This window comes from Leucoraja erinacea, unplaced genomic scaffold, assembly GCF_028641065.1.
Source record: "Leucoraja erinacea ecotype New England unplaced genomic scaffold, Leri_hhj_1 Leri_379S, whole genome shotgun sequence".
In the NCBI taxonomy this organism is placed as follows: Eukaryota; Metazoa; Chordata; class Chondrichthyes; order Rajiformes; family Rajidae; genus Leucoraja; species Leucoraja erinaceus.
The window spans coordinates 97,892-124,007 of record NW_026576280.1 but is presented as its reverse complement, the minus strand read 5'-3'; the positions used below and the strand labels follow the sequence as shown (position 1 = coordinate 124,007).

The following is a 26,116-nucleotide window of genomic DNA, read 5'->3' as shown; positions in this document are numbered from 1 at the left end:
GCAGCCGCTCCCAACCATGATACATCAATATTTACTTTTTTATACAACCCCGGATTCATATTTTGTATTAAAAAAAAAAGCCTATACAACCCTTGCTGCCATTGCAAGCCTAACACAGACACAGGGGAGGGTTTACAGTGGGGTGGGTGGGGAAATAATCACAGACCAGTCCACTGGCAGGGCCCCCCCCCACAGAGTCCGTGCGGTGACAGTGGGTGTTGAGGGGGAATCCAACTCCGCCTGCTCACCGACACACGGTCCCGGTGAAACGCCCGCTCGGCACGGCACGGCACGGCACGGCCAACCGCTTGGCCCCTTCCGTGCGCCGAACCTCTTTCTCCCCCCCTCCCCCACGACCGGCGGCAATTCCGGTCGTGCCATCGGCGCCCGGGGAGGGTGTAGGCGCGGGAGAGCGGCGCTGCGGGGAGGGGGGGGGGGTTTAGAGAGGCCAGTCCTCTGGGGGTTAAGAGGCGCGATCCCGCTCCCTCTGTCGGCTCCGTCCACTCCGGCTACCACTTGCCCCTCTTGCTCCAGTCCTTGGGGGTGAAGTGCAGGCACTTGGAGTCGATGCGGAGATGCCTCTTCATCATGGCCTTCTCGTGGCCTTCCACGATGTCCTCGGACAGAGTGAGTATGTACTGACCCTGGGAGACGGCAAGAGGACGTTATGGAGCGGGGGTTTATTTTTTTTAAAAACCAACAAAAATAAATGTGATCAATTATTGGAATAATATCATAAACCAAACAAATATTCTTAAATGTAACACTCTTAAAACAACCATATAACAATTACAGCATGGAAACAGGCCATCTCGGCCCTACAAGTCCGTGCCGAACAACTTTTTTTTCCCCCTTAGTCCCACCTGCCTGCACTCATACCATAACCCTCCATTCCCTTCTCATCCATATGCCTATCCAATTTATTTTTAAATGATACCAATGAACCTGCCTCCACCACCTCATTCCACACCGCTACCACTCTCTGTGTGAAGAAGTTCCCCCTCATGTTAGCCCTAAACTTCTGTCCCTTAATTCTGAAGTCATGTCCTCTTGTTTGAATCTTCCCTATTCTCAAAGGGAAAAGCTTGTCCACATCAACTCTGTCTATCCCTCTCATCATTTTAAAGACCTCTATCAAGTCCCCCCTTAACCTTCTGCGCTCCAGAGAATAAAGACCTAACTTATTCAACCTATCTCTGTAACTTAGTTGTTGACAAGGATGTTACATTCCTTGTCAAGGATACATTCCACCCCCCGGGGTCCCAGAAATACCCCAGGGAACCCCTAGAGAGTGTGTAAACCCCCCTCTAACACTACCCGAGCGTGGATATAACCACGGAAGGGGGGGCGCAGCAGTTGGAGCCTACCTACATCCTCGTAAATCTTGTCTGCACCTTTTCCAGCTTGACGGCATCTTTCCTCTAACATGGCGACCAAAACTGAACAGAATCAGAAGCAGAATCGCACCAGTGTGTTTGGCGGCAAGCGAGATATTTCACTGGCCAGGTCAGTCATGCAATTAAAAAGCAACGAGTCACTCAAAAACACATTTTAACGTGAGCATCCACCACTCCTACATATTCCTCACCGTGATGGGTTACAGAGATAGGTTGGATAAGTTAGGTCTTTATTCTCTGGAGCGCAGAAGGTTAAGGGGGGACCTGATAGAGGTCTTTAAAATGATGAGAGGGATAGACAGAGTTGATGTGGACAAGCTTTTCCTTTTGAGAATAGGGAAGATTCAAACAAGAGGACATGACTTCAGAATTAAGGGACAGAAGTTTAGGGGTAACATGAGGGGGAACTTCTTTACTCAGAGAGTGGTGGCGGTGTGGAATGAGGTGGTGGAGGCAGGTTCATTGGTATCATTTAAAAATAAATTGGATAGGCATATGGATGAGAAGGGAATGGAGGGTTATGGTATGAGTGCAGGCAGGTGGGACTAAGGGGGGAAAAAAAAGTTGTTCGGCACGGACTTGTAGGGCCGAGATGGCCTGTTTCCGTGCTGTAATTGTTATATGGTTTGTTATATGGTGATGGAAGGCAAAATAAACTCCGAGTCTCTTCCCTTAGTTCTCCTCGGTCGGGGACGTCGAGTCTTCCGTTGACGGGACGATCTTGACCCCCCGTAGCCGGCAGCGTTTGGGCCCTCCGCGTCGAGGCGATCAGCTCCCGCCGGATCGGGGGGGGGGTGTCAGCTCCCCCGAGCCCCCCTCCACCCCCCCCCTCCCCCCCACAGTGGGGCACTCCCCCATCACCCCCACCCCCCCCCCCCCCCCCCCTCACCACCCCGCCACCTCCGCAGACACAAGCAGGGCCCACCTTGTAGTAATTAATCAGGTTCAGGTACTGCAAGGTGGAGATGACATCTTCTTTCTTGATGCTGGTGAGTTCGCTGATCTCACTGTGAGGAGGGGAAGGGAGAGGAGAGGGGGGGGGGGTAGAGAGAGAGAGAGTCAGTGACACAGGAGAGATATGGAACGTGTGACTGTGCAGGCAGCTTCAGTTTAGTTCAGGGATACAGGCCCTTCGGCCCACCGAGTCCACGCCGACCAGCGATCCCCGCACACTAAGACTATCCCACACACGCACACACACTTGGGACAATTTTATAATTTTTACCAAAAGACGAGCCTGGAGCGTGGTACAAACTCCATACAGTAGGTATGTTACAAAACCTACCTGAATCGTCATTGGGAATCTGCCCTCAGCCATGTCGGCGATTTTGGCACTGTTTGGAGGGGGCGGGTTTAAAACGCGATTTTTACTAGGCTGTTCTAATCGCAGATGTTCAGCCTAGTAAATCATTAACGAAAAATCGCTGCAAGACCCGGTCGCAAAAGGTATTATTAGTTTTATAGGCCTCGATAATATAGTTATAATAGTTTTAAAATTACTCTCTCATTCTGCAACCTCTCGCAGCCAGGGTTTTATAAAGCAAACACTTAAAGGTATGTACCTTATTTTTACATTAAATGGGGCATATATATAACCCTGTAATTAAAGTTATCTATAGCGAGTAGTTCATTTTGGGCTTTTTATATCCCGCAGTATTTTTCTCGGCATTTGAGGGCACTAATCCAGCGCGATGTCAACGTTCTAAACCAGCGCGTTCACATGAACCCACTAGAAAGCCGATTTAAATGGGCATTTATTTACAATTGAACACTAAAAATTCCTTCCATTTGGCCTATAAATTAATGTAAATTAGATATAAAAATCATGTTATATTGTGATTTTTGTGAATAATCTTTGGACACTTAGGCTTATTTAAAAAATGTTAATCTTTCCTTAAGAAATGGGCCTTTGATTATCCAAGATCACAGCTTTTTTGTAATGTCCATTGAAAATCAATAGGGAACAAGATGCTAATTTCCGAGTATGAAAATGGCCATAACTTTTGTAATACTTGAGATATGAAAGTGAATTTGGTGTCAAATTAAACTTATTGTTAGCTTTATCTGATGGGATAAATTGCAGACTTGATTTTTAAAATCTCAAAATTTTGTAACATTGCTACATACAGACAGCACCCGTGGTGAGCATTGAACCCGGGTCTCTGGCGCCCTGTACAGCCGCTGATCCCTAACCAGACCGAAGAAGGGTCGCCCGTTCCCTCTCCCCAGAGACGCCGCCTGTCCCGCTGAGTTACTCCAGCTATTTGTGCCTCGACCTTCCGGCGTAACACAGCGTCCCCCTGCCACGTACAAATCCTCGCCGACGGAGGGAAGTATCCTTGGGAGAGGCGCAGCAAAAACTGAGCCCTGACTCCTAGGCCCTAGACCTTTCTAACCCACCCCCCTCTCACACCCCCACCCCCCCCCGCCTCCGCACTGCACTTGATGGTGCTCTGTAGACCTCTCGCACCGTTTCTCCGACTTCAGCTCCATCAGTATATCCAGGATGGTCTGCGACCAGTAGCATGCGGTATGAGAGGAGACCCAGGATCCGACAGAGGCTTCTCGGGTGCCCGTCACGGTTTTCCCTTCCACCTTCGAAGAGCTCGTAACTGCCCCAGGACCAGCGCGGAAAGACCAGGAGTTAGATGTGTGGGGAAAGGGGGGAAAAGACAAGTAAAGATAAGGTCGCAGTCGCGACCATAAGGGAGGGTCGATGGAGGGGGGCTGTTTCAGTTAAGAGAAGATGATGTGGAAGGGGAATGCTGCTGCTGGAAGGAGCATTCTTGGCCATAGAGGGAGTGAAGAGAATCAGCAGTAGAACGTAAAAGAGACAGAAAAGCAAAAGAAAAAAGGCGGAAATGAGAAGAACAAGAAATAGAACAAGTAAGAGCAAGCCAAGAAAGAGACGATGAAGAGAAGGAAGGACTGTCTTAAGAAAAAGGAGAGAGATAGAAACAAGTTTTCCCCTCCCAGCAGAGAAGCGAAAGAACAAGTGATCAAAACCCTGAGAAATATAGAAAAATTCTTAAGGGGTTATGGTCTGAGTGCAGGTAGATGGGACTAGGGGAGAATAAGTGTTCAGCACGGACTAGAAGGGCCGAGATGGCCTGTTTCCGTGCTGGAATTGTTATATGGTTATATATGGTTATCTTGGGTTTGAAACCAGCATCTGCAGTTCCTTCCCACACACCGATGTGCCCACAACATACCGCTGAAGAGAGTAACTCGACTCAGACAGTCCCAACGCTCCATGCCACTTACCAGGTGCCTCTGCAGACATTTCAGGCTCTTCAGGTACTTGAGGCAGAACTCGCAGAGATAGAGGACGGGCAGGGAGGTCAGCTCCTGTGGGTAGGGCGAGAAGTACCAGGGTTTCAGTCGGTGGCGGCCCAGCTCGATGCATTCGATGTTCTTCATGCGGGTGACGATGTCATCGTGGCTGCGATCCGACACCAGGCTGCCCGTCATGCGCGGGGCCGAGGGGATGCCGTCGGAGCTGTCCTGCGAGTCCTGCGGGAGGGAGGGAGGGAGGCAGGGCGTGAGGAGAGCACGGCCAGCGGGCCGCGGGGGGCCACCGCGCTCACTCTTCGACCACGCCGAGGCAGTTAGGGGTGGGGAGGCAGTTGAACTCATCGCCTTCCACTACCACTGTGACATCACAGAGGGGCCGTTCAACGTGGCCCCCAGGGGGGGGAGAAGTTTAAAACAAAAAAAACACAAAACAGGTGCAGGAGTACAGGCCATTCGGCCCCTCTAGCCAGCACTGCCATTCAATATGGTCATCCACAATCAGTACCCCGTTCCTGCCTTCTCCCCCATATCCCTTGATTCCGTTAGCCCCAAGAGCTAAATCTAACTCTCTCTTGAAAACATCCAGTGAATCGGCCTCCTGTGGCAGAGAATTCCACAGATTCACAACTCTCTGGGTGAAAAAGATTTTCCTCATCTCATCTCATAATGCATTTCGTTGTCTCTGTACTGTACACTGACAATGACAATTAAAATTGAATCTGAATCTGAATCTGAATCTCTGCCCTAAATGGCCGACCCCTTCTCCCCATATCCCCTGACTCCGCTATCTTTAAGAGCCCTATCTAGCTCTCTCTCTCTTGAAAGCATCCAGAGAACCTGCCTCCACCGCCCTCTGAGGCAGAGAATTCCACAGACTCACCACTCTCTGTGAGAAAAAGTGTTTCCTCATCTCAGCCGTAAATGGCCGACCCCTTATTCTTAAACTGTGTGTGTGTGTGTGGCCCCTGGTTCTGGACTCCCCCAACATCGGGAACATTTTTCCAGCCTCTAGCGTGTCCAAACCCCTAACAATCTCATATATGTTTCAATAAGGTGCCCTCTCATCCTTCTAAACTCCAGAGTGTACAAGCCCAGCCGCTCCATTCTCCAAATGGATGAGGGGTGATCTTATAGAGGTGTATAAAATCATGCATTTTTCCTGCATCTAGCCTGTCCAATTCCTTAATGATTTTATATGTTTCTATAAGATCTCCTCTCATCTAAATTCCAGCGAATACAAGCCCAGTCATAGAAACATAGAAACATAAAAATTAGGTGCAGGAGTAGGCCATTCGGCCCTTCGAGCCTGCACCGCCATTCAATATGATCATGGCTGATCATCCCACTCAGTATCCCGTACCTGCCTTCTCTCCATACCCCCTGATCCCCTTAGCCACAAGGGCCACATCTAACTCCCTCTTAAATATAGCCAATGAACTGGCCTCAACTACCCTCTGTGGCAGAGAGTTCCAGAGATTCACCACTCTCTGTGTGAAAAAAAGTTCTTCTCATCTCGGTTTTAAAAGATTTCCCCCTTATCCTTAAGCTGTGACCCCTTGTCCTGGACTTCCCCAACATCAGGAACAATCTTCCTGCATCTAGCCTGTCCAACCCCTTAAGAATTTTGTAAGTCTCTATAAGATCCCCTCTCAATCTTCTAAATTCTAGAGAGAAAGTCGACCCATTCTTTCATCATACTGCACGTCAGTCCCGCCATCCCGGGGATTAACCTGGTGAACCTACGCTGCACTCCCTCAATAGCAAGGATGTCCTTCCTCAAATGAGGAGACCATAACTGCGCACCATACTTCAGGTGCGGTCTCTCACCAGGTAGGGCCCTGTACAACTGATAACTCACCTCATCGGTCCCCAAGCAGTTTGCCTTCCTCTTCCGCCCGGCCACCTGTGGCATCGGCCGACGTGCCGAACCATTCTGCTGGATCAAAAAGGAACAACCTCATAGAAACATAGACAATAGGTGCAGGAGTAGAGGCCATTCGGCCCTTCGAGCCTGCACCATTCGCCATTCAATATGATCATGGCCAATCATCCAACTCAGTATCCTGTACCTGCCTTCTCTCCATACCCCCTGATCCCTTTAGCCACAAGGGCCACATCTAACTCCCTCTTAAATATAGCCAACGAACTGTGTGGCCTCAACTACCTTCTGTGGCAGAGAATTCCACAGATTCACCACTCTCTGTGTGTGTGAAAAAAAAAATGTTTTTCTCATCTCATCTCAGTCCTAAAAGATTTCCCCCTCTTATCTTATTTATATAGCACATTTTTAGTCAACTTGCATTGACCCCAAAGTGCTTCACATAATTACATTACATTTACACACAGGGAGAGGTGGGTGAAGTGTCTTGCCCCAAGGACACAACGACAGTATGCGCTCCAAGCGGGATTCGAACCGGCTACCTTCCGGTCGCCAGCCGAACACTTAGCCCATTGTGCCATCTGTCGTCCCAACTGTGTGTGTGTGTGTGGCCCATTGTTCTGGACTTCCCCAACATCGGGGACAATCTTCCTGCATCTAGCCTGTCCAACCCCTTAAGAATTTTGTAAGTTTCTATAAGATCCCCCCCCTCATGTCAAATGTCACCCTCCTCCTTTCAGTTCCACACTTCACGGCCTGTCCCACTTGGCAATTTTTTTCGGCGATTGCCGGCGTCATCGACTGGCGTATCGGGTCACGGTAAAATTTGCGCCGTGACGAGCGGTGTTTTTTTTCAAGTGTCGCGACGTTTGTTTTTGTTGCCGCTGGATTTTGGGATATTCAAAATCTTTTGGAGACACTGATATGATGCTGGTGGTCACCGAAATCGACAAGCCCTTCAGAAACCACTCAAACATCGATTCATCAGCCATCGGACGGAATTGGGCCATTCGGCCCATCGATCGAGCCTGCTGTATCTACGGACTTTGTACCTGACCTGCGTGGGTTTTTCTCCGGGCGCTCCGGTTTCCTCCCATGCTCCACAGACGTACAGGTTTGTAGGTTAATTGGCTTCGGTAAAAATTGTAAATTGTCCCGAATTTTGATGGTTTAGAGCGAGGGGTGATCGGAGCGCTGGTTGGCGCGGACTCGGGACCATCCTGGGAATTAACTAAATCCCAGCGAATATAAGCCCAGTCAACCCATTCTTTCATCATACTGCATGTCAGTCCCGCCATCCCGGGGATTAACCTGGTGAACCTACGCTGCTCTCCCTCAATAGCAAGAATGTCCTTCCTCAGAATTAGGAGACCAAGACTGCACGCGATACTCCAGGTGCGGTCTCACCTGGGCAACCAGTACAACTGCAGTAGAGCCTCCTTGCTCCGATACTCAAATCCACTCGCTATGAAGGCCAACGTGCCATTTGCTTTCTTCACTGCATGCTTGCGTTCAGGTCTAAAGGCTTACGAGGGAACTGCAGATGCGGGGAAAATCGAAGGTAGACAAAAAATGCTGGAGAAACTCAGCGGGTGAGGCAGCATCTATGGAGCGAAGGAATAGGTGACGTTTCGGGCCGAGACTCTTTTCCATCTATGGAGTGATGGAATTGGCGATGTTTTGGGTCGAGACCCTTTTCCATCTATGGAGAGAAGGAATAGGTGACATTTCGGGTCGAGACCCTTCCGGGTCTCGACCCGAAACGTCACCTATTCCTTCGCTCCATAGATGCTGCCTCACCTGCTGAGTTTCTCCAGCATTTTGTGTCCACCTTTTAGTTTCAGGTCTCGGTTCCTGTAGACCTGCTCTACCGATATGTCAACCAATACTAACACACACCACTCGGATCTATACTCCAGTCCGGGTATACTCACCATTTATTACTAATGCTTCTAGACACTAGCTGTCAGTCGAGACACAGTTACAGTCAGAGATCCTATAGCGGAGTGGGAACATGGGCCTTTTTTTCATCCAATTCCTCTCGCTATGAAGGCCAATTTGCCGTTGTCAATGTGGACGTTCCAGCCGCCCCACTCCCACTCCATCGCTCCCCCAACCACCACCCTCCACTCCACTTCTACTGCTGCACCATCGAGAGCATCCTTACCAACTGCATCACAGTATGGTATGGCAACTGCTCTGTCTCCGACCGGAAGGCATTGCAGAGGGTGGTGAAAATTGCCCAACGCATCACCGGTTCCTCGATCGCTCCCCTCCATTGAGTCTGTCCAAAGCAAGCGCTGTCTGCGGAGGGGGCTCAGCATCGCCAAGGACTGCTCTCACCCCAACCACGGACTGTTTACCCTCCTACCATCCGGGAGGCGCTACAGGTCTCTCCGTTGCCGAACCAGCAGGTCGAGGAACAGCTTCTTTCCGGCGGCTGTCACTCTACTCAACAACGTGCCTCGGTGACTGCCAATCACCCCCCCCACGGACACTTATTATTATTTATTCAAATCGTTTGCTATGTGGCTCTTCCAGGGGAGATAGATGCTAAATGCATTTCGTTGTCTCTGTACTGTACACTGACAATGACAATTAAAATTGAATCTGAATCTGAATCTGTTGAATCCCAGTACACACTGTGCTGAGTCTCACCTGTGCGTAGACGGGCGTTGGGATCTCTGGAGCTGCCGCTGCTGGAGTTACTGGGGAGCACTGCGTAGCAAGGGAGACCGCTTCCAACTTCCTTTTCTGCAAGAGACCAAAGAAGCATTCTGTAAATTGCCCCTTCGTGTTAGGAGTGGGGAGATGTGAGGCACGATGTTTGTGTTGAATGCTATTGTGTATCGTGCGGGGCGGAAGATTGCAGCCTCCTCTGTTCCGACTAATGCAATCAACTCGACGTGCACAAACGGAAGATCAAATAGAACGAGTTGCCCAACAACTTTAGGCTGTTCACGCCTCACGAAAGAAGAAGTGTATTGTGTGTTCTTTTTCTCAATTCCCTATCGCTGCGCGGCAAATTCATTTCACTGTGCCTTAGTTGCCGCATGTGACGAATACACTTGTATTGTCTTGTAACGGGTCATTGCTCTGTAGCTCAGGCCCCTCGAGTCCCAGCAACATCCTCGTAAGTTTAGTTTAGCTTTTAGTTTAGAAATACAGCACGGAAACAGGCCCTTTCCACCAGCGATCCCCACACACTAACACTATCCTATGAAAGTGTTTCTTGGTTTCTTGGTGCTCCAAAATATTCCAAATGGGATTTAAACTGTGGAGATGGTGGGGGGAGGGCTTAAGCCAGAAAGGGTTATTGGGAAGAAAGAGCTACTTTAAATGTAGTTGCGTCTGGTTGGGTAACTATAGTTGGGTGGAGATTATTCCATGCTTTAATTGTGTGTGCGGGGGAAGAACGAATTGCTGTACACGTCTGTCTTTGTAGCTGGGATCACAAATTGGATCGAATGCCCTCGTCTGCTCCTAATTGGTTTGGGTTTGGTGTAGGTCTTGTAGTCTATGTCAAGCTGACCATGTAACATTTTGTAAAACGTTAAGGTCAGACTGATTCCTGGGGTGGCAGGACTTTCATATGAAGAAAGACTGGATAGACTCGGCTTGTACTCGCTAGAATTTAGAAGATTGAGGGGGGGGATCTTATAGAAACTTACAAAATTCTTAAGGGGTTGGACAGGCTAGATGCAGGAAGATTGTTCCCGATGTTGGGGAAGTCCAGAACAAGGGGCCACACACACAGTTTAAGGATAAGGGGGAAGTCGAGATGAGAAAAACATTTTTTTTCACACACACAGAGAGTGGTGAATCTGTGGAATTCTCTGCCACAGAAGGTAGTTGAGGCCACACAGTTCGTTGGCTATATTTAAGAGGGAGTTAGATGTGGCCCTTGTGGCTAAAGGGATCAGGGGGTATGGAGAGAAGGCAGGTATGGGATACTGAGTTGGATGATCATATTGAATGGTGAATGGTGCAGGCTCGAAGGGCCGAATGGCCTCCACTCCTGCACCTATTGTCTATGTTTCTATCCCCACACACTAACACTGGGGGCAAGTTTACAATCTTACCAAACCAATCGAGCTATAACCCTGGGCCCATTGTTGTTTGATATTGTTAGCAATGTTGGATGGATGAGATTAGCAAGTTTGTAGATAATGCTAAACTGGGTAGTGTTATAGATAAGGGATATGGCTGTCAAAGAATGGGTCGACTAGGCTTGTATTCACTGGAGTTTAGAAGGATGAGGGGGGGGCTCTTATAGAAACATATCACATTATAAAAGGACTGGACAAGCTAGATGCAGGAAAAATGTTCCCAATGTTGGGCGAGTCCAGAACCAGGGGCCACACACACACACAGTCCTAGAATAAAGGGGAGGCCACACACACACAACACACACACGCGCACACACACACACACACACACACACACACACACACACACACACAGTCCTAGAATAAAGGGGAGGCCACCCACACACACGCACACACGCACACACACACACACACACACACACAGTCTTAGAATAAAGGGGAGGCCACGCACACGCACGCACACACACACACACACACACAGACACAGACACACACACACAGAGACATACACACACACACACACACACAGACACACACAATGAATATATTGTACAATTGGCTAATTATGTAGGTATATCGGCTTGGTAAACGATCCCAGGAATGAGTGGGTTGACATACGATGAGCGTTTGACGGGACTGGGCCTGTACTCGCTGGAGTTTAGAAGGATGAGTGGGGGGAGCCTTATTCTTTAATGATACCATTAAACTTTTTTTTTTATTTTTAGAAAAGCACTCAAACCAACAGGTCAAACAATATAAATGAAACTCACGGATAACAAGTTTTTGGTGACGTTTTCGATGCTGTTGGTCCTGTCAGGTAGCTTGTCGACTGGGACCCTTTGCAAACTAGCACTTGCTGCTAAGTAGGGCAAGCCCTGGTCCACAACACCGCGGGGGGGAGAAAGAGACAGAAGAGGTAATGCCGGTAGTGGAACCCATTGCCCAGCTCGTCCCGGCTACAGAGTCACAGAGTGATACAGCGTGGAAACAGGCCCACACCGGCCAACATGTCCCATCTACACTAGTCCCACCTGCCTGCGCTTGGCCCATATCCCTCCAAACCTGTCCTACCCATGTACTGGCTGTCTAACTGATGAGAAGAACTTTCTTAAAGGGGAGATAGGAGAGAGGTTCTACTGCAGTTGTACAGGGTGCTTGGTGAGCACCGGAGTATTGCGTCAGTTTTGGTCTCCAAATCTGAGGAAGGACATTATTGCCATAGAGCGCTGCAGATCACCAGACAGGCCCCTTCAGGACTGTCTTGGATAGACAAGACTGGATAGACTTGGTTTATACTCTCTAGAATTTAGGAGATTGAGAGGGGATCTTATAGAAACTTACAAAATTCTTAAGGGGTTGGACAGGCTAGATGCAGGAAGATTGTTCCCGATGTTGGGGAAGTCCAGGACAAGGGGTCACAGCTTAAGGATAAGGGGGAAATCCTTTAAAACCGAGATGAGGAGAAACTTTTTTCACACAGAGAGTGGTGAATCTCTGGAACTCTCTGCCACAGAGGGTAGTTGAGGCCAGTTCATTGGCTATATTTAAGAGGGAGTTAGATGTGGCCCTTGTGGCCAAGGGGATCAGAGGGTATGGAGAGAAGGCAGGTACGGGATACTGAGTTGGATGATCAGCCATGATCATATTGAATGGCGGTGCAGGCTCGAAGGGCCGAATGGCCATCTCCTGCACCTAATTTCTATTTTTCTATGTTTACCTGTCTTAACTGTTTCTTAAGGGGATAGAGCCTTTTCTGTTGCTGCCCCGGCACTCTGGAACACCTTGCCGCTGCAGATCAGACAGGCCCCTTCACCGTCCATCTTTAAATCCTCCCTAAAAACTCACTTTTATTCACTGGCTTTCGACACTGGCTGAGACATTGTTCCTGTTTTAGTGCTTTTAATGTCTTTTAATTTTCACTGTTTTTATAGTCCTGTCGTCTTAATGGTTTTAGTAGTTTGTAATAACATTTTTGTTGACTTCCCATGTACAGCACTTTGTGGTAACTGATCTTGTCTAAAAGCGCTTTATAAATAAAGTTATTATTATTATTATTATAAACGTTGGGATAGTCCCACCCTCAACTACCTCCTCCGGCAGCTCGTTCCATACACCCACCATCTTTTTGAAGTGTATCGCTGCTGGCAAATTCATTTCACTGCACCTTCTGGTGTATGTGACAAATAAAATTGACTATTGAATATTTCGAGAGGGCTAGAATACAGTGTGTGTGGAAAAGTTACCCCTCAGATTCCAATTAAATCTTTTCCCCCCTTCTCCTTAAACCCATGTCCTCTGGTCCCCGATTCCCCAACTCTGGGCAAGAGACTCTGTGTATCTACCCGATCTATTCCCCTCGTGATTTTATACACCTCTATAAGATAGTCCCTCATCTGTGGAATTCTCTGCCTGTGGAGGCCGGTTTCTCTGGATGCTTTCAAGAGAGAGCTAGATAGGGCTCTTAAAGATAGCGGAGTCAGGGGATATGGGGAGAGGGCAGGAACGGGGTACTGATTGTGGATGATCAGCCATGATCACAGTGAATGGCGGTGCTGGCTCAAAGGGCCGAATGGCCTCTACTCCTGCGTCTATTGTCTATTGAATGAGACTGGTTTAGAATGGGGTATATTGGACGGCATGAGAGAGATGGGCCGAAGGGCTTGTTTCTGTGCCTGTTGACCCTGGAACTCCCTCCTCTCCTCGATACTTGACCAGTCTAACAGGAGCTTTCGAAAACCTGCCCTAATCTCCACAACCAGAGTGGGGTTAGGGTTAGGTGCGCAGGTTTGTAGGTTGATTGGCCTGGTACGAATGCAAAATTGTCCCCAGTGTGTGTAGGATAGTGTTAGTGTGCGGGGATCGCTGGATGGCACGGACTCGGTGGGCCGAAGGGGCTGTTTACAGGCTGTATCGCTAAACTGAAGTCACCGTCAGGAACAAAAAGGAATGCTCCCCTGATCAGTTCTTCCATTGTTCAACGAAGAGAACTTGGTTCTCTAAGATAGACAAAAATGCTGGAGAAACTCAGCGGGTGAGGCAGCATCTATGGAGCGAAGGAATAGGCGACGTTTCGGGTCGAGACCCTTCTTGTCTACCTTCGATTTTTCCAGCATCTGCAGTTCTTTCTTAAACATTGGTTCTCCAAGAGAGGTTCAATGCATTTGCTGGCCTGAGACTCACATTGGGGACGTTGCAGACAGACTGTGTCACCCCTGGCCTCTCGCCCCTGGGCGTGATGGGCTTCTGCACAACAATTGGCGACAAGACTAGATGCAAGGTTTGTGTGTTTAAGTTTCAATTAGTTTAGAGATACAGCGCAGAAACATAGACCGCACCGACCAGCGATCCCCGCACACTAACACTACCCTACACACACACACACACACACTAGGGACAATTTACATTTACACCAAGCCAAATAACCTACAAACCTGCACGTTTTTGCAGTGTGAGAGGAAACCGGAGCACCCGGAGAAAAACCACAGGTCACGGGGAGACGTGCAAACTCCGCACAGACTCGCCACATCCCCTTCATCTATGCAGAACGTTGTCTAATGCATTTCGTTGTCTCTGTACTGTACACTGACAACGACAATTAAATTGAATCTGAATCTGAATCTGATCTAGCTCTCTCTTGAAAGCATCCAGAGAATTGGCCTCCACCGCCCTCTGAGGCAGAAGATTCCACAGATTCACAACTCTCTGTGTGAAAAGGTTTTTCCTCATCTCCGTTCTAAATGGTCGACCCCTAATTAGAATCATAGAAAAATAGAAAATAGGTGCAGGAGTAGAGGCCATTCGGCCCTTCGAGCCTGCACCGCCATTCAATATGATCATGGCTGATCATCCAACTCAGTATCTTGTACTTAATTCTTAAACTGTGGCCCCTGGACCTGGACTCCCCCAACATCGGGAACATGTTTCCTGCCTCTAGTGCAAGGGTTCTCAACCTGTGTTGAATCTGAATTTGTACATATATTTTTCTCATGGACTGACTGTGTTTGGTTCTGGTATACCGATATCTGTTCATCATTAGTTATAGACAATAGATGCAGGAGTAGAGGCCGTTCGGCCCTTCGAGCCAGCACCGCCATTCAATGTGATCATGGCTGATCATCCACAATCAGTACCCCGTTCCTGACTAAGTTAAATGACATTGTTATGGGCTATTAAAGCGGGCTGTATTAAACGGGCCGAAAAATGTTGGGGACCCCTGCTCCAGTCTGCCCAATCCCTTAATAATCTTGTTTAAGAAGGAACTGCAGATGCTGGAGAATCGAAGGTACACAAAAAAGCTGGAGAAACTCAGCGGGTGCAGCAGCATCTATGGAGCGAAGGAAATAGGCAACGTTTCGGGCCGAAAACCCTTCTTCAGACCTGAGATTCTGAAGAAGGGTTTTGGCCTGAAACGTTGCCTATTTCCTTCGCTCTATAGATGCTGCTGCACCCGCTGAGTTTCTCCAGCTTTTTTGTGTACCCTTAATAATCTTATATGTTTCAACAAGATCCCCTCTCATCCTTCTAAATTCCACGTGCGGGGATCGGAAGATCGGCTTGGTCGCGGACTCGGTGGGCCGAAGGGCCTGTTTCCGCGCTGTGTCTCTTAACTAAACCGTGCGGAGTCACCCTGAACTAGGGGGAATGTTTAAGAAGGGACTGCAGATGCTGGGGAAAAAAAAAATCGAAGGTGGACAAAAAGGCTGGAGAAACTCAGCGGGTGTGGAGAGAAGGAATAGGTGATGTTTCGGGTCGAGACTCTTTCTGCATCTATGGAGAGAAGGAATTGGCGACGTTTCGGGTCGAGACCCTTCCGGGTCTCGACCCGAAACGTCGCCAATTCCTTCTCTCCATAGATGCTGCCTCGCCCGCTGAGTTTCTCCAGCAGTGAATGGACTAGGGAGTGGTCAGGGAAGGGGCAGATTAACATGAGGACTGTATGGACCGGCAGTTACTACACTACCAGCACCAAGGGCACAGGGCCTGGTGGCAATATCATGAAGAAACACGCTATACCAACCGGTGTTGGAATGGTCTTCCCAATCCCTGCTGCCGAGGAGTGTAGAGAGAGATCGAGTGTCTTCTTCTGAGGAGGAAGAGAGATCAGGTTACTTGTGTACTTGGCATAACTTCGCACGCATGGCGGCCCTAGTGGACTACACTCACTCAACTTCCTCCTCCTGCCATCCTTCTCTCTCTCTCTCTCTCTCTCTCTCTCTCTGGTGGAAACAGGCCCTTCAGCCCAACTTGCATTTCGTTGTCTCTGTACTGTACACTGACAATGACAATTAAAATTGAAATTGAATCTGAACTTGCCCACGCCGACCAACATGTTTAAGAATGTTTGAGGCCAGTTCATTGGCTATATTTAAGAGGGAGTTAGATGTGGCCCTTGTGGCTAAGGGGATCAGGGGGTATGGAGAGAAGGCAGGTTCTAGAATAACATAGAAACATAGAAAGTAGGTGCAGGAGTAGAGCCCATTCGGCCCTTCGAGCCTGCACCATTCGCCATTCAATATGATCATGGCTGATCATCCAACTCAGTATCCCGTACCTGCCTTCTCTCCATACCCCCTGATCCCCTTAGCCACAAGGGCCACATCTAACTCCCTCTTAAATATAGCCAATGAACTGTGGCCTCAACTACCCTCTGCGGCAGAGAGTTCCAGAGATTCACCACTCTCTGTGTGAAAAAAGTTCTTCTCATCTCGGTTTTAAAGGATTTTCCCCCTTATCCTTAAGCTGTGACCCCTTGTCCTGGACTTCCCCAACATCGGGAACAATCTTCCTGCATCTAGCCTGTCCAACCCCTTAAGAATTTTGTAAGTTTCTATAAGATCCCCTCTCAATCTCCTAAATTCTAGAGAGTATAAACCAACTCTCTCTCTCTCTCTCTCTCTCTCTTGTGGAAACAGGCCCTTCAGCCCAACTTGCCCACGCCGACCAACATGTTTAAGAATAAGGGGTAAGCCATCTAGAACGGAGACGAGGAAACACTTTCTCCCCCACTGAGAGTTGTGAGTCTGTGGGCCTTGTGGCTAAGGGGATCAGAGGGTATGGAGAGAAGGCAGGTACGGGATACTGAGTTGGATGATCAGCCATGATCATATTGAATGGCGAATGGTGCAGGCTCGAAGGGCCGAATGGCCTCTACTCCTGCACCTATTGTCTATGTTTCGATGTGGTGTAGGGAACTGTTTGTGATGCTTCACTGTGACTGACCACCGGTGATGGGACTGTATGGAGGAAACCACCCCCCCATATCTACCCGTTGCCCAAGGAGTGTTAAGGGTTTGGACACACTAGAGGCAGGAAACATGTTCCCGATGTTGGGGGAGTCCAGAACCAGGGGCCACACACACACACACAGTTTAAGAATAAGGGGTCGGCCATTTAGAACGGAGACGAGGAAACGCTTTTTCTCACAGAGAGTTGTGAGTCTGTGGAATTCTCTGCCTCAGAGGGCGGTGGAGGCCGGTTCTCTGGATGCTTTCAAGAGAGAGCTAGATAGGGCTCTTAAAGATAGCGGAGTCAGGGGATATGGGGAGAAGGCAGGAACGGGGTACTGATTGAGAACTTTTTTCATGAGAAGAACTTTTTTCACACAGAGAGTGGTGAATCTCTGGAACTCTCTGCCACAGAGGGTAGTTGAGGCCACAGTCCATTGGCTATATTTAAGAGGGAGTTAGATGTGGCCCTTGTGGCTAAAGGGATCAGGGGGTATGGAGAGGAAGGCAGGTACGGGATACTGAGTTGGATGATCAGCCATGATCATATCGAATGGCGAATGGTGCAGGCTCGAAGGGCCGAATGGCCTCTACTCCTGCACCTATTGTCTATGTTTCTATGATGGTGGTAGCAGAATTAGCTCGAAGGGCCGAATGGCCTCTACTCCTGCACCTAATTTCTATGTTCCTATGATTGGGGATGAACAGCCGTGATCACAGTGAATGGCGGGTGTTGGCTTGAAAGGCCGAATGGCCTACTCCAGCACCTATTGTCTATTGTCAAAGCTTCATCTCGTGACCGCTCCTCCCCCCCCACCACTGTCTACCCGGCTGGTGGGGAAGGGTGGGCGAAGTGAAGGGGGGGGGGGGGGGGGGGGCACTAAGGGGCAAGTACAACAGAGAACAAGGGGATTCTTTACCAGTTCCCTCTCGGGGGAGTTTGGCCTGGAGCCCGGCAGCCCGTTCTTGGTGGGAGTCTTGGCTTCCTTCTTAGGGAACTGGATTTTCTTCAGGTCCAGCCGCTCGGGAGTGACCCATTCGTCCAGGCGCTTGTTGACTGGAGAGAGAGAGAGAAGCGGAACGAAACTCAAGACTCGAGACTCAAGAATCTGTCTCCTCAGATCCTGGTGAACTTCTACCGCTGCACCATCGAGAGCATCCTTACCAACTGTATCACAGTAAGGTATGGCAACTGCTCTGTCTCCGACCGGAAAGCACTGCAGAGCGTGGTGAAAATTGCCCAACGCCTCGCTCCCCTCCATTGAGTCTGTCCAAAGCAAGCGTTGTCTGCGAAGGGCGCTCAGCATCGCCAAGGACTGCTCTCACCCCAACCATGGACATCCATGCCTTCATCTCCTCCCAACTGGACTATTGCAACTTTCTTCTCCTTGGCATCAGCTCCACCTACATCAACCGACTGCAACTGGTCCAGAACGCAGCCGCCCGACTCATCACCCACACCAAATCCTGGCATCACATCACTCCAGTCCTCAAACAACTTCACTGGCTTCCCATCTCCCACCGGATCACCTACAAAATCCTGGTCCTCACCTACAAAGCCCTCCACCATCTGCCCCCCACATATCTCACTGACCTCCTCTCCTCCTACCAACCCTCACGGCCCCTCTCTGGGTGCTCCGTTTTCCTCCCACACTCCAAAGATGTACAGTTTTGTAGGTTAATTGGCTCGGTGCAAGTGTAAAATTTCCCCTAGTTTGTGTAGGGTAGTGTCAATGTGCGGGGATCGCTGGGCGGTGTGGACTTGGTGGGCCGAAGGGCCTGTTTTCACAAAGTCCAATGTCCAGAATGGGGTGGAGGTGATGGGGTACTGATCCCCACTGGTACTGCACCCCAGTGCTAGACAGACAGACCCGTCCCAACCGGTACTGCACCCCAGTGTTACACATCGACACTTCCAATTACCCAATTGTTTAGGATGCCACAAAGTGGTGGAGATGGGTTAACCATATATAACCATATAACAATTACAGCACGGAAACAGGCCATCTCGGCCCTACAAGTCCATGCCGAACAAATTTTTTTCCCCTTAGTCCCACCTGCCTGCACTCGTACCATAACCCTCCATTCCCTTCTCATCCATATGCCTATCCAATTTATTTTTAAATGATACCAATGAACCTGCCTCCACCACTTCCACTGGGAGCTCATTCCACACCGCTACCACTCTCTGAGTAAAGAAGTTCCCCCTCATATTACCCCTAAACTTCTGTCCCTTAATTCTGAAGTCATGTCCTCTTGTTTGAATCTTCCCTATTCTCAAAGGGAAAAGCTTGTCCACATCAACTCTGTCTATCCCTCTCATCATTTTAAAGACCTCTATCAGGTCCCCCCTTAACCTTCTGCGCTCCAAAGAATAAAGCCCTAACTTGTTCAACCTTTCTCTGTAACTTAGTTGCTGAAACCCAGGCAACATTCTAGTAAATCTCCTCTGTACTCTCTCTATTAAGGAGAGAGTACAGAGGGTTAAGGAGAAGAGGGAGCTTGCGGGGAGAGTTAGAGTAAGAATACTTACAGTCAATGTAATGGACATAGAATACTTTCCTTCCGCTGATGTCTTTAACGCTCAGGATCTCAGCCAGAGCTGGAAAGGAAAGGAGCAGACAACGTGTCAGTTAAGATGCCCGACTCTTGGCTGCCCTCGAAGCCAGACACCGCAAATGGAGGTAAGCGGATACCACGACAGTCTGGGGTAGCGCAGCCTCAAAGCGACGGAGACCCGGGTTTGATCCTGACCTCGGGTGCAGTCAATAGTCAATAGTCTATTTAATTGTCATTTGGACCCCTGGAAGTCCAAACGAAATGCCGTTTCTGCAGCCATACATTACACACAAATAGACCCCAGACACAACATAATTACATTTTACATAAACATCCATCACATAGCTGTGATGGAAGGCCAAAAAAACTTATCTCTCCACTGCACTCTCTCCCCCCCCCGATGTCAGAGTCAAAGTCAAAGCCCCCGGCTGGCGATGGCGATTGTCCCGCGGCCATCAAAGCCACGCCGGGTGATGCGAGGTCGCACACCGGGTCTTGGTGTTAGAGCCCCCGGCGTGCGCTCGCAGAGTCCCGCGGCCGTTCCAAGCCGCGCGGGGCAGTGATGTTAGGCCCCGCTCCAGGAGCTCTTCGACCCCACAACTCGGGCGGGAGAAGTCGCCGCTGCAGGAGCCCCGAAAAGCGGTCTCCCTCCAGGGACCCGCGGGCTCCCGGTGCCGCCGTCCGCAGACCCGCAGTAGCAGCCCCCGCATCAGCAGCAGCAGCGGCAACGCTCCTCCACCGCTCCACCCGCTCCGGACTCAGCCAGCTCCGCGACGGTGAGTCATCGGCACCAGAGTCCCCGGCTTCTTCCTGTTGGAGGCCGCTCCTCGTTGCGGCCCCAACGATAACGGAAACCCGACAAGAAAAGGTCAGGTCTCCAGTGCAGGGGTTAGTCGGCTTTGCTGAAAATTGTCCCTCGTGTTGGAAGAGAGATGGGAGGGGGGGGGGGGGGGGGGGAGACAAATTCTGGAGCGATAGGTGGATACAGGTGGGAATAGGTGGATGCAGCGACACTAGCGGCGTGAAGTCGCCATTGCAGCCTATGGAGACCTCCTGCAGCAGCGACACCAGCGGCGTGAAGTCGCCACTGCAGCGTATGGAGACCTCCTGCAGCAGCGACACTAGCGGCGTGAAGTCGCCACTGCAGCGTATGGAGACCTCCAGTTGCAGCGACACTAGCGGCGTGAAGTCGCCACTACAGCCTATGGAGACCTCCTGCAGCAGCGACACTAGCGGCGGGGAGGTCGGTACTGCGCCCGCAGGAGTCCTCCAGTGGCAGCGACACTAGCGGCTGGAGGTCGGTACCCCTCTGGGTGCAGTGACACTAGCGGCGAGAGGTCGGTATTGCACCCACAGGAGTCCTCCAGTGGCAGCGACAATAGCGACGGGAGGTCGGTACTGCACCCACAGGAGTCCTCCAGACACTAGCGGCTGGGGGTCGGTACTGCGCCCACAGGAGTCCTCCAGCGGCAGCGACACTAGCGGCTGGGGGGTCGGTACTGCAACCGCAGGAGTCCTCCAGTGGCAGCGACAATAGCGACGGGAGGTCGGTGGGAGGGGCTGGAGGTCGGTACTGCACCCACAGGAGATTTCCAGTGGCTGGGGGTCGGTACTGCACCCGCAGGCCTCCAGTGGCAGCGACAATAGCGACGGGAGGTCGGTACTGCACCAGCAGGAGTCCTCCAATGACAGCGACAATAGCGACGGGAGGGTCGGTACTGCACCCACAGGGGTCCTCCAGCAGCGGCGACACCAGCGGCTGGAGGTCGGCACTGCACCCACAGGAGTCCTCCAGCAGCAGCGACAATAGCGACGGGAGGTCGGTACTGCACCCACAGGAGTCCTCCAGCCCCAGCGACACTAGAGGCTGGGGGTCGGCAGTGCACCCACAGGGGTCCTCCAGCCCCAGCGACACTAGCGGCTGGGGGTCGGTACTGCACCCGCAGGGGTCCTCCAGCGGCACCGACACTAGCGGCTGGGGGTCGGTACTGCAACCACAGGGGTCCTCCAGCAGCAGCGACACTAGCGGCTGGAGGTCGGTACTGCACCCACAGGAGTCCTCCAGCGGCAGCGACACTAGCGGCGGGGGGTTTGGTACTGCACCCACAGGAGTCCTCCAGCGGCAGCGACACTAGCGGCTGGAGGTCGGTACTGCACCCACACCGTCGTTGTCGGACCCAGCCCGCCCGCCCGCCCGCCATGTTAGATACTCACGCCACTCGTTCTCGTTCTCCTGGTTTCTCCTGAGGACGGGCAGGCGGCATCCCTCCACCACCTCCATGGGCCCGGGGAGCGGGCGGGGCGGGGCGGGGCGAGGCGAGGTGAGAGCGCGGGGAGGGATGGAGGGAGGGAGGGAGGGAGGCGGGGGGAGCGCGGGGGTTTGTCGCTCACTGCCAGCAGCGGCCGGGGCGGCGCCGCCCTCCGTCCTCAGCGCCTCCTCCCCGACACCGCCATCTTGTCTGCCAGGACCCCACACCCGGGGGGGGCTGCCCAACCCCCGCCTGCGCACAAATACAGAAACACATCAAGAAACAAAAAAACACCAAATACTCACAAACACCAAACTACAAAACATCCCCCCCCCCCAACACACACACACACACACACACACACACACAAACACCCATACATATATACCCACACACACATACACAGTCACAGTCACAGTCAAGTCAAGTTTATTTGTCACATACACATACTAAAGTCATGTCAAGTCAAGTGAAATGAAAGTGGCACATGCTCATACGAGATGTGCAGTGAAATGCAAGTGGCAATGCTCACGGAACAACAAAACAACCAAACAAATTCTAAACACAATCACACATATTATTTTACGTAATAAATAATAGAAGGAAAAACGTTCTGTGGAGTTAGTCCCTGGTGAGATAGGCGTTTACAGTCCGAATTGCCTCTGGGAAGAAACTCCTTCTCAACCTCTCTGTTCTCACCGCATGGCAACGGAGGCGTTTGCCTGACCGTAGCAGCTGGAACAGTCCGTTGCAGGGGTGGAAGGGGTCTCTCATGATTTTGTTTGCTCTGGAGTTGCACCTCTTGTTGTATAGTTCCTGCAGGGGGGTGAGTGAAGTTCCCATAGTGCGTTCGGCCGAACGCACTACTCTCTGCAGAGCCTTCTTGTCCTTGGCAGAGCAATTCCCGAACCAGATTGTAATGTTCCCGGACAAGATGCTTTCCACCGCCGCTGCGTAGAAGCACTGGAGGATCCTCAGAGACACTCTGAATTTCCGCAATTGCCTGAGGTGGTAAAGGCGCTGCCTTGCCTTACTCACCAGTGCTGAGGCGTGTGATGTCCATGTCATATCCTCAGAGATGTGGACTCCCAGATATTTAAAACAGTTCACCCTATCCACAGGATCCCCATTTATACTCAATGGAGTGTACGTCCTCGGATGATGTGCCCTCCTAAAGTCCATGATCAGCTCCTTCGTTTTTTTGATGTTCAAGAGGAGGCTGTTCTCCTGGCACCAGAGTGCCAGATCAGCCACCTCCTCCCGGTAGGCCCTCTCATCATTGTCTGAGATCAGGCCCACCACCACAGTGTCATCAGCAAACTTAATTATTGAATTGGAGCTGAACCTAGCCACACAGTCATGTGTGTACAGAGAGTACAATAGGGGGCTGAGGACGCAACCCTGGGGCGATCCTGTGCTCAGGGTGAGGGACTTCGATGTATTCCCTCCCATCTTGACTACCTGGGGCCTGGCGGTGAGAAAGTCCAGGACCCAGGCACACAGGGAGGTGTTGAGCCCCAATTCCAGTAGCTTCCCGGCCAGTCTGGTGGGGACTATCGTGTTGAAGGCTGAACTGTAGTCTATGAACAGCATCCTCACGTAGCCCCCCTTCTGGCTGTCCACATGGGAGAGAGCGGTGTGCAAGACCTGGGAGACCGCATCGTCCGTGGACCTGTTCGGACGGTATGCAAACTGCAACGGGTCCATGTTCCGAGGGAGGAAGGCGCAGATGTGATTCTTCACCAGCCTCTCGAAGCATTTCATGACTACCGAGGTAAGGGCCACCGGACGGTAGTCATTCAGGCAGGCTGGGGAGGCATTTTTTGGTACCGGTACGATGATGGATTTTTTGAAGCAGGCAGGGACCACGGACTTGTCCAGGGAGAGGTTGAATAATGTAGTGAGCACTGGAGCTAGCTGCGTAGCACAGGACTTGAGTACTCGCCCCGGGATGCCATCGGGGCCTGCAGCTTTTCTTGTGTTCACCCGTGTCAGTGCCCTCCTCACGTCGTGCTCGGACAGCGAGAATGTGTGCATATTCCTCCCTTCAGCTTCGGCAGCCAGCCCGCTGTCGGTATTGTCGATAGTCGGCAGACCTGGAGTGGTGTTGCCCCTCTCGAAACGAGCGTAGAAGGAGTTCAGGTCGTCAGCTAGGGAGGTGCCGGCACATGCGGATGAGGGAGCGGTGCTACGGTAGTTTGTTACAATCCGTAGCCCCTGCCACAGGCTTCTGGTGTCCTGCTGCTCCATCTGTAACTCCATCTTGTCCCTGTACCTTCTCTTTGCGTCCTTCACCGCCCTTCGCAGTCGGTAGGACTCTGCCTTGTAGACGTCCATGTTTCCTGATGCCAAGCCCGAGTTGTAGGCAGCGGTGCGAGCATTCAGGGCCACACGAACAGATCTGTCTACCCAGGGTTTTTGGTTCGGGAAGGTGCTTACCCTTACCGTGGGGACGATGTTGTCGGTTACTGTTGCGATGAAGTCCATGACTGCTTCCGCGAACTCACTGATGTCACTGGAACTTGCTTCGAACATATTCCAGTCGACATCACTCAGTGCATCTTGCAGCATGGCCTCTGACTGGTCGGACCACCGCTTTACATCCCTCGTCTCTACCGCTTCCCGAACTATCCTCTGTTTGTACTCTGGCAACAGGAAAATAGCAGCGTGGTCAGATTTTCCTAGGGGAGGGAGTAAATAACCCTTCCCTCTAATAACACCAAATAACTCCCTCCCCACAAACACCACCAAATAAACCCCCTACAAACAACAAGCACCCCCCCCCCCAAACACCACCAAATAATTCCCCTTCACAACCAATTCACCCCGTCCTACACCTCATTTTATTGATTAAAATCAAGTTGGCATCTCTCTATGTGTGCGTGTATATATATATCAAGTCAAGTCAGATTTATTTGTTACATGCACATAAAGTGCAGTGAAATGAATTTGCCAGCAGCGATACAATAATAAAAAAAAACACACAATACACAATAGAAATGTAACACAAACATCCACCACAGCATTCATCACTGTGGTGGAAGGCATAAAGTTTAGTCAGTCCTCCTCCATTTTCCCCCGTGGTCGGGACCACATCTCTCCGCATTCGCCAGTGCGGGCGGCCAGATGTGCAGACAAGGTGAGTCCTGAGCCGGTGCTTCCCCACCGGAGACCGTTGTGTGTGTGCTTGTGGGTAGATACAAAATGCTGGAGTAACTCAGCGGGTGAGGCAGCATCTCTGGAGAGAAGGTCACCAGAAAGAGGAATCCAGGCGAAACATCTTACAATATACTTACAACACAATACCAATACCATTTATTTGTCATTTGAGCCTCACACGAGGTTCAAACGAAATTTGGTTTCTGCAGTCATACAAGAAAAGAACCCAGACACACACCAACACAATTTACACAAACACCATCACAGTGAATCTCCTCCTCGCTGTGATGGAAAGCAAAGTCTTGTCTCTCCCCCTGCTCTCCATTCTTCTCCCGATGTCAAAGTCAAAGCCTTGGTGCCACCCTTGAAGAATCCAAACAAACCAAGTGTCTTGGCATCAAATTGCAGAATGATCTGCGTTGGAATGGTCAGACTCATCATGCAACGGTGAAAGCAACAGGTGTCCTAAACTTCCTGAGGCGCAACTTTCATCATTGTTCAACTTCTGTCAAGGAGAAGCTATACTTCACCCTCGTTAGACCTCATTTGGACTACGCAGTTATGAAATAAATAGTAGAGACATGACTAGTACACAAATTAAAGACAGAATTCAATTCAAAACACAATATGAGGCAATTCAAGCACAGATGAAAAGGGAGGGGGACGTGGGGGCTAAGGATAGGCAAAAACGGGAAAGCAGACTATTATCTAAATGGTGGCCGATTGGGAAAGGGGGAGATGCAGCGAGACCTGGGTGTCATGGTACACCAGTCGTTGAAGGTAGGCATGCAGGTGCAGCAGGCAGTAAAGAAAGCGAATGGTATGTTAGCTTTCATTGCAAAAGGATTTGAGTATAGGAGCAGGGAGCTTCTACTGCAGTTGTACAGGGTCTTGGTGAGACCACACCTGGAGTATTGCGTACAGTTTTGGTCTCCAAATCTGAGGAAGGACATTATTGCCATAGAGGGAGTGCAGAGACGGTTCACCAGACTGATTCCTGGGATGTCAGGACTGTCTTATGAAGAAAGACTGGATAGACTTGGTTTATACTCTCTAGAATTTAGGAGATTGAGAGGGGATCTTATAGAAACTTACAAAATTCTTAAGGGGTTGGACAGGCTAGATGCAGGAAGATGGTTCCCGATGTTAGGGAAGTCCAGGACAAGGGGTCACAGCTTAAGGATAAGGGGGAAATCCTTTAAAACCGAGATGAGAAGAACTTTTTTCACACAGAGAGTGGTGAATC

The 26,116-nt window shown here is 50.5% G+C and overlaps 1 protein-coding gene across 1 annotated transcript; it reads right to left on the bottom strand.

Annotated features, from left to right (window-relative positions):
• Window positions 1-21,903, bottom strand: LOC129693656 (histone acetyltransferase KAT5-like). Its single transcript, XM_055630439.1, is given in 12 exon segments — window positions 1-644; window positions 2,323-2,404; window positions 3,840-3,871; window positions 3,873-3,992; window positions 4,539-4,910; window positions 6,550-6,627; window positions 9,229-9,324; window positions 11,450-11,554; window positions 15,697-15,762; window positions 17,824-17,960; window positions 19,437-19,505; window positions 21,677-21,903. Coding segments are annotated over 12 exon segments (1,359 nt in total). The 5' UTR covers window positions 21,744-21,903; the 3' UTR covers window positions 1-509.
• Window positions 21,904-26,116: the final 4,213 nt, after the last annotated feature.